We start from the raw sequence: 13969 nt of genomic DNA, 5'->3' as shown, positions 1-13969 counted from the left end.
CTACATGTTTGTGTGATTTGTCGTAAGGTGCTAAGTTCTTTAATTCTCAGTTTTTCCCACTCAAACACATTGGTATTTAACTCACAGGTACTTCTGAGGGCCCTAACTTCATGACCTCATTCATCTAAACCTAACTACCTCCCAAAGGCCTTATTCCCAAATACACATGAGTTTGGGGGCTGCAATTTTTTTTTTTTTTTTAAGTAAGTTCCATGCCGGCGGTGGGGCTTGAACTCACAACTCTGAGATCAGGAGTCACATCCTCTACAGACTGAACAAGCTAGGCACCGCTGGAGGACATAAACATTAACTCCATAACAGGTAGGTACCTGACAAAAGGTAGCTATTATTATTTAAACGTATACTTGCTTAATGGGAGTTATTATGTTTCAAACAATTCTGTTAACTTTTAAAATTATATATATATGTAATACACATATACATGTGAACATATACATACATATATATTTCTTAACTATGTGTATTTCATATTAAATGTTCTTGTCATTTTTTATTACAGTATCATTATATACTTACCATCAATAAAAGCAGGTAATCACCTTAAACTATGTAATGTTTTGAAATGTATTTTTTTTTAAATTTTTTTTTTTATTTATTTGACAGAGAGAGAGAGAGAGATCACAAGCAGGCAGAGAGGCAGGCAGAGAGAGAGGAGGAAGCAGGCTCTCTGCTGAGCGGAGAGCCCGATGCGGGGCTTGAGCCCCAGACCCTGAGACCATGACCTGAGCCGAAGGCAGAGGCTTAACTCACTGAGCCACCCAGGTGCCCCTGAAATGTATTTTTTTAAGTGAATTATATTTAATGGATATTTTTCCTTTTTTAATGGGTAAGAGTAGGCTGGATTAAATGCGTATTTCAGAGGCCTCTGGTTTAATTTTACCACACTCCCCAATAATGTTCCATTATCTAATGCATCCACACACTGTGCCTGGTTTTTCGACATCTTTAGCAACAGTGGGTTAATCATCCTTTCATTCTTTTCTAATACGATAGCCCGATTTAGAAAAAAAGTGACTAGCCTCACCTTTTCTTTATAGTTCTGTTTAATCAAGGTCATATTTGATTATTTGAAAATGGAAAAGTCTCCATCCTTGTTCCATCTTCCTGGTCTCTCCTTCTAACCCTCCCAAACCTTGGAACTACTATGCACAGATTAGAATGTATTATTCCCTGGACTTGTATAATTTTATCACATGTATTTGGATATACTGTTAATGGTAGTAAGAATACACATTTTAGTTTGAGTTTGTAAGTTTTATAATGAGAATATTGTATTATAATGTATTCTGAGGCCTGGTTTTCTCGATTCAGTACCAGTCTGTGATTCATCCGTCTTGTGTGTAGGCTTGGTGCATTAATACGAATTTCATTGCATAAATACAGTGTAGTTCATGCATCCATTCTCCTGCTGTTGGACATTTGTATTGTTTCTGGGTTTTGGCTGTTAAAAGTAGGGAAGTTCTGAAAAATCTTGTATGTCTCTTAGTTGTTGTGAGAATTTGTCTAGTCTAGGCTATATACTTTGAAGTATAATTTCTGGCACAAAGTAGATGAATTTTTATCTAGAAGGAAAAACCAAATTGCTTTTGTAACGCGGTACAGAACTCTATCATCAGCAGTGTATCAAAGTGCCTGTTGGTGCATAAGCTTTCCAACTTAGTATTTTCATTATTGCTTTTTGACCATTTGGGGGGTATAAACATCATCTCGTTGTGGTCTCCATATGCACTGTTCTCATTACTAACAGGGTTGATCATCTTTTTATGTGTTCATTGGCCAGTTCTCTTATTTATTTTAATTCAGTATAGTTGATACACAATGTTCCATTAGTTTCAGGTGTACAACATAGTGATTGACCATCTTTATGTATTAGATGGGCCAACTTTAAAACTGAAAAGTTTGTCTTTACCCCACATATTTGGAATGCGTATCTTTTGCTAATTATTTTGTAATAAACAGTCTGGCTGGCCTTTGTCCCCCACTCCTAGGAAGTGGCCTCTAAATTGTTGGAATGTCCTGAGTGACAGGAGTCTTTGTTATTCATGGTGGGTCTGTAGATAGTTAGGACAGTGAGGTGACTCAGGATGAGGCTGTTTTATGCTGTATGCGGGAAAGACTGACCATGTGATCAGAGGGTTGGGGCTTTGAGCCTGGTGACACTAGCCCAACCTTTGAGATGGTAAGGGTGCTGGAGGTTGAGTCACATGGCCAGTGATTAGGTCAGTCATGCTTACTTAATGAAAACTATAGACACTGACGCTCAGGTGAACTTCTGTGGTTGGCAGTACCCTACATATTGTCACTTATAGATATGTTGAATGAGTGATGTGTCCTGGGGCACCTGGGTGGCTCAGTGGGTTGGGGCCTCTGCCTTCGGCTCGGGTCATGGTCCCAGGTTCCTGGGATCGAGCCCTGCATTGGGCTCTCTGCTCTGCAGGGAGCCTGCTTCCCTTCCTCTCTCTCTGTCTGCCTCTCTGCCTACCTGTGATCTCTGTCAAATAAATAAAATCTTAAAAAAAAAAGTAATGTGTCCTGACTCCAAAAGGATAGAACAATGGAAGCTTCTGGTTTGGGAGGATCCCAAACCTCACTTACCCTGTTGTCTCTCTCCATTTGACTGGTTATGATTGGACTGACTGGATATCGTTTTGCTATAATAATATGTTTTTTAAATTATTTATTTAAAAATTTTTTATTTATTCACTTGAGCACATGTCAGAGTGCATGAGTTGAGGGGAGGGCAGAGGGAGAAGGAGAGGGAGAAGCAGACTCGCCTCCGATCACAGAACCTTGCTAGGGTTCCCATCTCATGACCCTGAGAGCATGACTAGAGCTGAAATCAAGAGTCGGGCACTTAACCCACTGAGCAACCCAGGTGCTCCTCTTTTTGCTATAGTAAGACTTCTATCTTGCAGTTTGTCCCAGGTACCTTGTACATACTGGCATTTCTCCCCTTTTAAATCTTGCTTGTTTGAATATGAAATTGCAATTAATGTTTATATTGAATTAAAGCAGTTGCATAATGACAATTTTGTTTTTCTTTTAATTTATTTTTCCCATTTATTGCTCAGGTTTTTATCTGGTACATTTTTGACTTCAGAGAGAGATTATCCCTGTCCCTAAGTTTAAAGAAATGCCATGGATTATTTTTAGATACTCTTCCTTGTGTATTTTTAGTTTAGTAATATATATTTTTTTAAATTGCTAGTGGTGGGGCACCTGGGTGGCTCAGTCATTTGAGCTGTATACTTTTGATTTTTGCTCAGGTCATGATCTCAGGATCCTGGGATTGAGCCCCATATTTGGCTCTGCATTTAGCAGGGATTCTGTTCAAGGACTCTCCTCCTCTTCCTCTACCTGCCCCCCCCCAACTCAAATAAATAAATCTTTGAATTGTTGGTGGCCATGGTTTTTTCTCACATGTCTTTTCATTATCTGCTGAGCTAATGAAATAGTTCTTACACACTATCCTTGCATTCTTGGAATAAAGTCAACTGTGTATATTAGGGTTCTTCCTATATTTGGCTTTCTTAGTATTCTTATATATCCCTGCATATGGTTTCTCAGTATTTTCTTTAGGCTTTTTATAGCTAAGTAAATAAATGCAATTGGCCTATAAATGTCTTTCTCATACTGTCCTTGAAATCCAGTAATGTTTTCTTCAGTTGTCCTTAGCCTAAGACACAGGGTTGCAGTTTCCTTCAGAGTTCTCAGCAGTGTGATATTGAGAATATTAAGCCATGTTAATATATCTCTAGGGTGTCCTGGCATTTCTAGATTATTCTGTGTTAAGTTAATTTTTCATAGCCAGGATTAATTCTTTAACAGCCAGCACTGGTTAGGGTACGTAAGAGACCCAGCTGGGATTTTGCGTGAAGTTGAAGTCTCAACGAGAGATACGAATTTGAGATTTCAGTTGAGACTTCATTGCAGAGTTTAAGGACACACACTTCGTTTTCAGAGGCAGACAGCCTGTATTTGTGTTGCTTTTTGTAGGCAAGGTTAGGTTAATTGAGGTATAATTTACCTACTTTTTTGGGGGGAAGTGTCTTTAAATATTTTATTTCTTTTTTACTAGATTGTCTCTTTTGTGAAGTTGGAAAAGTTCTTTGTATTTTTTAGATAGAGGTCTTTTAGCCAGGTATGCATTTTGTTAATATTTTACTCTAGCCTTTAGCTTGATCCTTTTTTTTTTTTTCCTAAGATTTTATTTATTTATTTGACAGAGATCACAAGTAAGCAGAGAGGCAGGCAGAGAGAGAGGAAGCAGGCTCCCCACTGAGCAGAGAGCCTGATGCCGGGCTCGATCCCAGGACCCTGAGATCATGACCTGAGCTGAAGGCAGAGGCTTTAACCCACTGAGCCACCCAGACACCCCTTGATCCTTCATTTTACAGGTGTCTTTTGAATATCAAAATTTTTAGTCCTGAGGATGTCTAATTTATCAGTTTTTTTCTTCTACTGTATGTTTTGTGCCCTGTTCAAGAAATCTTTGCCTAATCCAAGGTCACTTAAAGTTTTTCTGTGCTTTCTTCTGTAAGTTTCACTGTTTATTTTTTTAAGTGATCTCTGTACCCATCGTGGGGCTTGAACTCACAACGCCAAAATCAACAATCATGTTCTCTACTGACTGAGCCCACCAGGCATCCCAACAGATTCACTTCTTAAATCTTTACTGGTTAATTTTGGCATGGGGTAAACACGAATATCCTATTGTTTCAGTAGCATTTGTTAAACATTTTATTACTTTTTTCATGCTCGTGCTTGCCTCTAACTTGTTGAATATATGAAGTATATATAATAGCATTTTTGGTGTACTGGTCCACCAGGTCTCTCCCTTTGGCCATTTTTGTCTGTTTCTCTTGCCTGATTTTTTTTTCCCCAGCTATGGGTCATATTTCCTTGGTCCTCTGCTTGTCTGGTAATTTTTGATTGGATGTCATATATTGTCAATTTCACCTGGCTGCCTGTGGGATTTCCTTTTATTCCTTTTACTACTTTTGAGGTTGGTTCAGGGATGTAACCAAGTTATTTTGAAACCGTTTTGATTCTTTGGAGGCTTTCTTTTAAGCTCCGTTAGGTGGTGCCAAAAGAGTCTTTGGTCTAGGATTGTTTTGTCCCCATTTCTGAGGTGATAGTCTCCTGAGACCTCTGCATAGTGTGAGACCACGCATATCAGAAGGTCTTTCCACCCCCGCTAGTGGGAATGCCAGCTATTGCTGATCTTGTGTGAGCACCAGGAATTGTTTCACCTGCTTCTTGCCAGTGGCCTTGGGAGTTCCCTCACAGTTCATTAGTGCCGAGCCGGAGACTCAAAGGAACCCTCATCCTCTGTAGAGTGAGTTTTCCCTCTTTTCTCTGGCAAGTGTTAGTCATCTTTGCTTCCTCAGATTTTGAATTCTGTACCATTAACTCAGCAACGCTGCTAGACTCTTCGGGTTCCTTCTCCCCATGCTGTGGCCTAGAAAGTCTCCAGGTAGCAGCGAGCTGTGGTGCCCAAGGGTCTCTAACCTTGTTTCTCTTCTCCTCTGACTTCGGGGTGAGAAAATAGTTGTTTTAGACATGTTTCCCTTTTTTTTTTAATTGGTTAAGATGAAGGGATAATTCATAATTTGGTAATTTTCCCTGAAATCAGAGGTTCTATCAGTTCTGAGGGTTTGTGTTTTAATCCTTGGTCCAAGAGTTACTGTGTGGCTTTTAGCTAGGTGCGTGACCTTTCTTTTCTTGGCTTTCTCTAAAATAGAATAATTATAGTCTACCGCCTAGGATTGTGAGGGTTAAGTGAGAAAAGAAGATGCCTGAAACAACTCTTTGCATGTATAGGAACCCGCTTTTATTATAATTTCCACGCCAAACAAATCTTTCCTTGAATCCATAGATGCCGGCTTCCTAGAATGATGCACGTCCTATAAAGGAAGAGAAGTAGATCTCAAGTCTAGAAACTCATTCTTGCCGAGGATACCTTTGATGAGACACCTGAATACTGAAAATGACCAAGTCCCAGGTTAGCTGTTTATTTCCCAGATTTCTAGAAGTTTATAAAGATGTATACAATCTGATGGTTGCCAGAGTTGGTAAGGTTGGGGGGAGAGGGATAGGCAAAATGGGTGAAGGGGAGGGAAGATACAGGCTTCCAATTATGGAATAAATAATTCATGGGAATAAAAAATACAGCATGGGAAGTATAACCAATGATATTGTAATAGTGTCTCTGTGACAGATGGTAGCTACACTTGTGGTAAGCATAGCATAACGATAGACTTGTTGAATCACTATTTTGTACACCTGAAACTAATGTAACATCGTGTGACAACTACAGTTAACAATTTAAAAAATGTATACAATCAAAGGGAATGATGTATAGAGATCTCTTGCAGGTGGCAGAGATGTGCTTAGACTGGGAGATAGAATAGTGACCTGGAGTAGCCAATCAGGGAGGGAGTTCTATCTTACCTGTATGTCACATGTTGCAAGGTGCGAACAATTGTAACATTGCCACAGAAGTGGCAGGATCCAGAGCGGAACTGCAGACGTTTTTGTGGTAATACTGGAAACCATCACAGAAGCATAAAAACATGTTATAAGATTTACTTTGTATATAAGCAGGAAGCACATGAACTTTCTGAGTAAATATTTCCCAGAGATTAAAGGTGAAGAAGTGTCTTTGATGGGTCTTCCTCTTCTGTTTTTCTCCAGACTGTGGACCCAGTGAATGGTCATCTTCCTAAGGAAATGTGGGAGATACAAAAGGCATAGCTAGAAAACTTTAAAAATCTCTTCTTATCTACAAAGAGAAGATAAGATTAATTTTTACCCAAGGGTCACAGTGTACATCGTTGCGTGAACATATGTAACATGTTCATAACATATTTATAACAATATACAGCACACAGTAAGAGTTCTGTTTTTGCTTTTGTGAGTACCATGATTTAATACATGGCAAAGTTAACTTCTAAAAGGCAGTTCTGAGCATAACATACTTTTGTATATGAAAAACACTGCAGGGGCGCCTTGGTGGCTCAGTGGGTTAAGCCTCTGCCTTCGGCTCAGGTCATGATCTCAGGGTCCTGGGATGGAGGCCCGAATCGGGCTGTCTGCTCAGCGGGGAGCCTGCTTCCCTCCCGCCACCTCCCCCCCCCCACCGCCTACCTGTGATCTCTGTCAAATAAATAAATAAAATCTTAAAAAAAAAAAAAAAAGAAGAAAGAAAAAAAAAAAACACTGCAGTGTCTACCAAGTGTCTGCAGGAAATGTGTACGCTTGCTCCAGTCTGTTGCTGCTTGTACCCTGGGCATCGGTTCTCTTTGGTTTCTTGTCTCATTGAACTTTTTGCAGTTCCTGGAACCCAGCATGGTATTTAACACTTTTAACACATGCTTCCTCTGGAAGAGCCACAGCTCCCGCGTCTTCCCAGTAACCATAGAGCACACCAGTAACCATGCACCTCTTCCAGCTTGACCTGTTCCTCAGAACTATTCGTTCTTCACCTACTTGTGCCCACATTTTAACTCGAGTGTACTTCTGTTGTAAGCCTTGTTAAAACCAGACTGTCTTGCCGTATATGAACTCTGTAAAGGAGTGTACTTGCCACCCTGCAAGGTGTCGGGACTGTGCTTTATTTCCTTTTTTACTGCAGTGTATAGTGGGTAGCATGAAATGCTCCTGGGGCGCCTGGGTGGCTCAGCTGGTTAAGCGGCTGACTTCGACTCGGGTCACGATCTTGGGGTCCTGGGATCGAGACCCAAGTCGGGGCTCCCTGCTCAGCGGAGAGTCTGCTTCTCCCTCTACCCCTCCCATAGCTCATGCTCTCTCTCTCAAATAAATAAATAAAATCTTAAAAAAACAAAAAACAAAAGAAATAACATTAAATGCTCCTAAGGTGGGTTGTAGATGCTTTTTAGGTAAACTTTTAACAACATTTTACATTGGGTGAATGAATGAGTGAAGAAGTGAATGAATGCAGAAAGGAAGGGCACCTGCGTGGCTCAGTCAGTTAAGCATCCAACTCTTGATTTCAGCTCAGGTGTGATCCCAGGGTAGTGAGATCAAGTCTTTCAGGCTCTGCACTAAGTAGAGAGTCTGCTTGAGATCTTCTCTCTCCCTTTGCCCATGCCCCTGTTCTCTCTCTCAAATAAGTAGATAAATCTTTAAAAAAAAATGCAGAAAGGATTATCTCAATAGATTTATTAGCACACTAAGTGTAAATCAAAACTAGATATAGAGAAATATATATAAATTTGTTTATAATTGTTGTTTATAAATTTATAAACAATAAAATTGTTTATAAATTTCTTCTTTTTTTTTTAAAGATTTTATTTATCCATTTGAGAGAGAGAGAGAGAGAGAGCATGAGAGGGGAGAAGGTCAGAGGGAGAAAGAGACTCCCCGTGGAGCCAGGAGTCCAATGCAGGACCCGATCCCAGGACTCTGGGATCATGACCTGAGCTGAAGGCAGTCGCCCAGCCAACTGAGCCACCCAGGCACCCGTTTAAATTTCTACAGTAAAAATAATCAGAATAATATCCTGTATATCTTCTATAATTTATTCCATTATATTAACTCCAGATTAAAGAGGATTATGTTATTACAGGGCTTATTGTCATTCAGTGATGTGGCTGTGGATTTCACCTGGGAAGAATGGCAGCTGCTAGATACTGTTCAGAGGAACCTCTACCGGGATGTGATGTTGGAAAATTATAGCAACCTAATGTCATTGGGTAAAGACAACTTTCCTAAAGACAACTTTCTCACCATGAGTCCATTCATTGCCTGGTTTATTTCCCCCATTGATAACAATTTTTTTTTCCCATTGACACGATCTATAGGTACTCTGATATCCTTATTGATTTTGGAGTTACATAGGTGAGGGAACTTATTTTCTTTATGACCAGCGATGGTACTTACATTCATTTTCTGAATGAAAGCTTCTGTTTTGCTGAGATTTACTCTCTGTCCCCTGAAACAGAATTTTTCATCATAGGCCCTAATACTGTTCAGTTCTCTGGGATTACTTCTTGACAGGTTATGAAGTTACTAGACCAGAAGCAATGGTCCACTTGGAGAAAGAACAAGGAGTGCTAGAGAGAGAATTCCCAAGTCCATCTAGTCCCGGTGAGTACACCAGTGCAGTGGGAGTTAGTGGGAGCCATGTGACAGTTGATCATTGGTGTGTTGGGACCCTTGTTATTTTAACATTTTTGCTCATAGTCTCTGAATCTTAAGAGTTGACTTAGAGCAAGTGAAAAGAGGTCATCAGTGTGAATGGTGTTCCCTTCTCTCACCATATATGACTCATTGGCTAGCCACCTAGCAGATGTACCTCCTTTTACTACTCTGGGTCAGACCTTGGCCTATTTCATTTGGTCTTTCCCTTTTGGCTTAGTTGTTCTTTTGCAGCTCGTTAGACACCACCTGCCTTCCCCACATCGTATCCATATTTGCATAGCTTTTCTATTATGCTCTCAGATATTCATAGATTGCCTCCAGAGTTTGAGGACATCACGTCTTCAGTTCATTACTTATTATCTCTTTCTTTTATTGAATACCTTTGACTTACAGTGGGCACCTGCTGTATCACTTTCTCCGTTCCGTTCTCTTCGGATATTGACTTGAGATTCATTCCCCTCCATTTCATAATGGCAGGATTCACTGATTTTTTTTTTCCCCCTAGAAGTAATGTGGCAAGTTTAGGGTTGGTATCAGGAAAATATTGAGAAAGATGAACCTGTGGAGGGAAATAATGAGAATAATGCATTGGGAAAAATATTTTCTCTGAGCAAAAATTTTGTTCCTTTTGTAGAAAGACCACGTCAGTGTTTCTCAAGAGGAATACATTTGGAACAAAAGTCAGATTTGAAATTTCAGAGCAAAAACTATGCAGAAATGAATTGTGATGAATTAAACAGCCACGGGAAACCATTTTTCCATACTCTGTATGAAACCTGCCATACTCAGGCCCAGTACAGCGAACATAATTTCTTTGTGAAGATGTTCAGCATGGCAAAAAATCTTAAAAGACATCACAGAATCCACATAGAACGGAAACCTTATGAATGTAGTGAGTGTCCAAAATCCTTCAGGTATAAGTCAAAGCTCATAATACACCAGAGAACTCATACAGGAGAGAAGCCGTACAGATGCCCTGAATGTCAGAAAGCTTTCAGTACAAAATGCCATCTCACTCTACACCAGAGAACTCATACAGGAGAGAAACCATACGGCTGTACTGAGTGTCCGAAATCTTTCAGAACAAAGTATCATCTCATTCTCCACCACAGGACTCATACAGGAGAGAAACCCTATGAGTGCAAAGAGTGTGGCAAAGCTTACAGGGAGAAGACAAAGCTCGGATTGCATTACAGAACGCATACAGGGGAGAAACCTTTTGAGTGTACTGATTGCGGGAAAGGCTTTATGCAGAAGTCAAACCTGATTATCCACCAAAGAACTCATACGGGAGATAGACCCTATGGATGTAGAGAATGTGAGAAGACCTTCTATAGTAAGTCTCAGCTTGCTGTTCACCAGCGAACTCATACAGGAGAAAAATCGTACGAGTGCAAGGAATGTGGGAAAGCCTTCAATAAAAACTCGCATCTCCTGGCGCATGAGAGAATTCATAGAGGAGAGAAACCCTATGAATGCAGTGAGTGTGGAAAAGCTTTTGTACACACATCACAGCTTATTGTACATCAGAGAAATCATACAGGAAGAAAACCTTACGAATGCAAGGAATGTGGGAAAGCCTTCAATAAAAAGTCACACTTCATAACACATCAACGAATCCATACGGGAGAGAAGCCTTATGAATGCAGCGAGTGTGGAAAAGCTTTTATAGACAATTCACAGCTTATTGTTCATCGAAGAACTCACACAGGAGAGAAGCCTTACGAATGCAAGGAATGTGGGAAAGCCTTTAATAAAAAGTCATCCCTCATAACACATCAGAGAATTCATACAGGAGAGAAGCCTTACGAATGCAGTGATTGTGGAAAAGCTTTTATAGACAAGTCACATCTCATTGTCCATCAGCGAACTCATACGGGAGAGAAACCCTATGAATGCGGTGAATGTGGAAAAGCTTTCATACGAAAGGCAATGCTCATTGTCCATCAGAGAACACACACAGGAGAGAAACCTTTTGTGTGTCCCGAATGCCAAAAAGCCTTTAGCAGTATGGCCATGCTTAGCAGACATCAGTTGATTCATACAGGAGAGAAACCCCATGGATGCAAGGAATGTGGAAAAGCTTTCCGCCAAAAAAGCCATCTTATTATCCATCAGCGGTGCCATACTGGAGAGAAACCCTATGGATGTGTTCCATGTGGTCAGATCTTCAACCAGAAGTCCCAGCTCATTAGGCATCAGAGACGCCACACAGGAGAGAAACCATATCAGTGCACTCAGTGTGGAAAAGCCTTTTTTGAGAAATCATATCTCAGTGTCCATCAGAGAAGTCACACAGGACAGAAACCTTATCAGTGTAATGAGTGTGGGAAAACGTTCTCTGTCGAGTTCTTTCTCACTTCACATGAGGAAATTCATACCGGAAAGAAATCTCAGGAACACAGTGACCCCTGGAAAGACTTTAGTGAGATGTCAGATCTCACTGAATACAAGAGAAATCACTCAAGACACACCCTGTGAATGAAAGTTAGGATACTTTTGGCCAGTGTCAGTTTCAGAGAACTTACCCAGGAGAGAGGTCTTTAAATGCAGTGAATATAAGAAAATTACCACCAGTGTAGCCTCATTTCATTGGGGGAAAGGCATATGAATGAGGTGAAAATTCAAAATCTTTCCTTGACAGGTTTCCACCTGTCCTCCCATTATGCATAACACAGAAATGAAACCTGAGTGCAACAAATGTTTTTGAGGGGGCGTCCTCTGATAGTTTTCACTGAGGGGAAAAAGACTTCACAAATGTTCCAGATCCTGGAATACTTTCCAAACAAATGAACTTTCATACCAAAGAAAATGGACGACTGAAGACTTGTGATGGGGAATGCCTCTGGCACAAAGTCTAAACTTAATGTGCATCAGCTTACACTTATTAAGGAGAATTAGTGTGGTGTAGCGATGCTGGGAAAGGTTGCTTCCATACAAACTTTAGAACAAAAATTTCACTCCTGTCACATTGCCTTTTATTTATAGAAAATACATGAAGTAGTCAGGAAAAGCAAATAACTTTGGTATGCCAAAGGACACTTTGCCTCATGTTTGAATATATTGGATAGTCAAAGCACTAAATTAAGAATGGTCCAAGATGAATGCATTTGCTTTGCGTCTATTTTTGTAGTACATGTATATAGTAATTTCACATTTCATAAGATCATGAAAGGAAGTTGTATACCACAAAATTCTTGTTTGTTTGTAATGTGTAGTATCCATCAAGAAATGCCAACGTTGTAAATTTTTTTGTACCATATAAATTGCAAGGGAAGTAATTAGACCTAAGATTAAGACTTTTTAAAAAACTCTTTACTGGTATACATAAGTGGATCTGGTAATAGTTTTAGCCCTTTGGAATAATAAATTTTTTTAAACAAATTATCTTCTGGTTGTCGCTCAGAAAAAAATAAATCCATTAAAAATAGTGAGATTTGGGGCTCCTGGCTGGCTGTCAGTGGAATATGTGACTTTTTTTTTTTTTAAAGATTTTATTTATTTATTGACAGATCACAAGTAGGCCCAGAGGCAGGCGGGGGTGGGGGGAGCAGGCTCCCTGCTGAGCAGAAAGCCCGATGCGGGGCTTGATCCCAGGACCGAGATCATGACCTGAGCCAAAGGCAGAGGCTTAACCCACTGAGCCACCCAAGCGCCCCTGGAATATGTGACTTTTTAAAAAGATTTTATTTATTTGAGAGAGAGCATGAGCAAGGGGGAGGAGCAGAGAGAGGGAGAAGCAGGCTCCCCACTAAGCAGGGAGCCCAATATGGGGGTCAGTTCCTGGACTCTTGGATCATGACCTAAGCTGAAGGCAGATGCTTAATCAATTGAGGCACCCAGGTGCTGTGAGCACGTGACTCTTGATCTTGGGGTTGTGCGTGTGAGTCCCACACTGGTTATAGAGCTTACTTAAAAATCTCTAAAACATCCTGAGATTTAAGAGTGATGAGTAATCACAAGTCTTCTGTCCCTGAGTTCTGAGAAACTGGAAGAAGCTGCTATTTTCAAAGAAAGGAAAACCTTTGGCGCTGGTATTGCTCAAACGGGGAATGTGGCTTAGACCTGCGGTCAGATGTGCTACCCACTGCTTTCTCTCATGTGACCTAGTTTATCAGTTTCCGGGGGCTGCCATTAACAAACTAGTATAAACTGAGTGGCTCAATACAACAGAAATTTATTGTCTCTGATCTGGAGGCTAGTCTAAAATCAAGGTGTCCCTGGGGCCATACTCCCTCTAAAACCTGTTGGGGAGGGGCGCCTGGCTGGCTCAGTCGTTAAGCCTCTGCCTTCGGCTCAGGTCATGATCCCAGGGTCCTGGGATGGAGCCCCTCGTCGGGCTGCCTGCTCAGTGGGAAGCCTGCTTCTCCCTCTCCCGCTCCCCTTGCTTGTGTTCCTTCTCTCACTGTGTCTCGGTCAAATAAATAAATAAAATCTTAAAAAACAAAACAAAACAAAAAAACAACCAATCAACCTGTTGGGGAATCCCTCCTTGCGACTTTCTAGCTTCTGGTGATTTGCTGGCAACTTCTGTGGTTCCTTAGCTTGCAGCTGCGTACCTCCAGTCTCCGTGACGATGGCTTTCCCCCCGCGTGCCTGTGTCTTCACATGCCCCCTTTCTAAGTACACCACTCACTGGAGGACAGGCACACTCTACACCTGTAGGACTTCATCTTAAACTAACTCCATCTGCAAACACTCTGTCTCCAAATACAGCCATATTCTGAGGTACTGGAGGTTAGGTCAATATACCCTTTTTTGGAGGGAGGGAGAGAGAAAATTC

At 40.8% G+C, this 13969-nt stretch overlaps 1 protein-coding gene across 1 annotated transcript; it reads left to right on the top strand.

Annotated features, from left to right (window-relative positions):
- Window positions 1–204: 204 nt before the first annotated feature.
- On the top strand, window positions 205–12586 carry LOC308358093 (uncharacterized protein). The gene is made up of 5 exons (XM_080828108.1): window positions 205–321; window positions 5900–6025; window positions 8612–8738; window positions 9043–9132; window positions 9821–12586. Exons 2-5 carry the CDS (start codon window positions 6011–6013, stop codon window positions 11665–11667), a joined length of 2079 nt encoding a protein of 692 aa, XP_080684234.1. The 5' UTR covers window positions 205–321; window positions 5900–6010; the 3' UTR covers window positions 11668–12586.
- Window positions 12587–13969: the final 1383 nt, after the last annotated feature.

Source organism: Martes martes, assembly GCF_963455335.1.
Source record: "Martes martes genome assembly, chromosome: 17".
NCBI lineage: Eukaryota > Metazoa > Chordata > Mammalia > Carnivora > Mustelidae > Martes > Martes martes.
The sequence above is the reverse complement of the archived record's forward strand: the minus strand, read 5'-3'. Positions and strand labels throughout refer to the sequence as shown.

Bases quoted from the DNA above. Each gene is read 5' to 3' on its own strand.
- LOC308358093 (XM_080828108.1), top strand. The intron at 8,739-9,042 runs GTAAAGACAACT...ACTTCTTGACAG, and splicing joins TAGCAACCTAATGTCATTGG to GTTATGAAGTTACTAGACCA. The intron at 9,133-9,820 runs GTGAGTACACCA...TTCCTTTTGTAG, and splicing joins CCCAAGTCCATCTAGTCCCG to AAAGACCACGTCAGTGTTTC.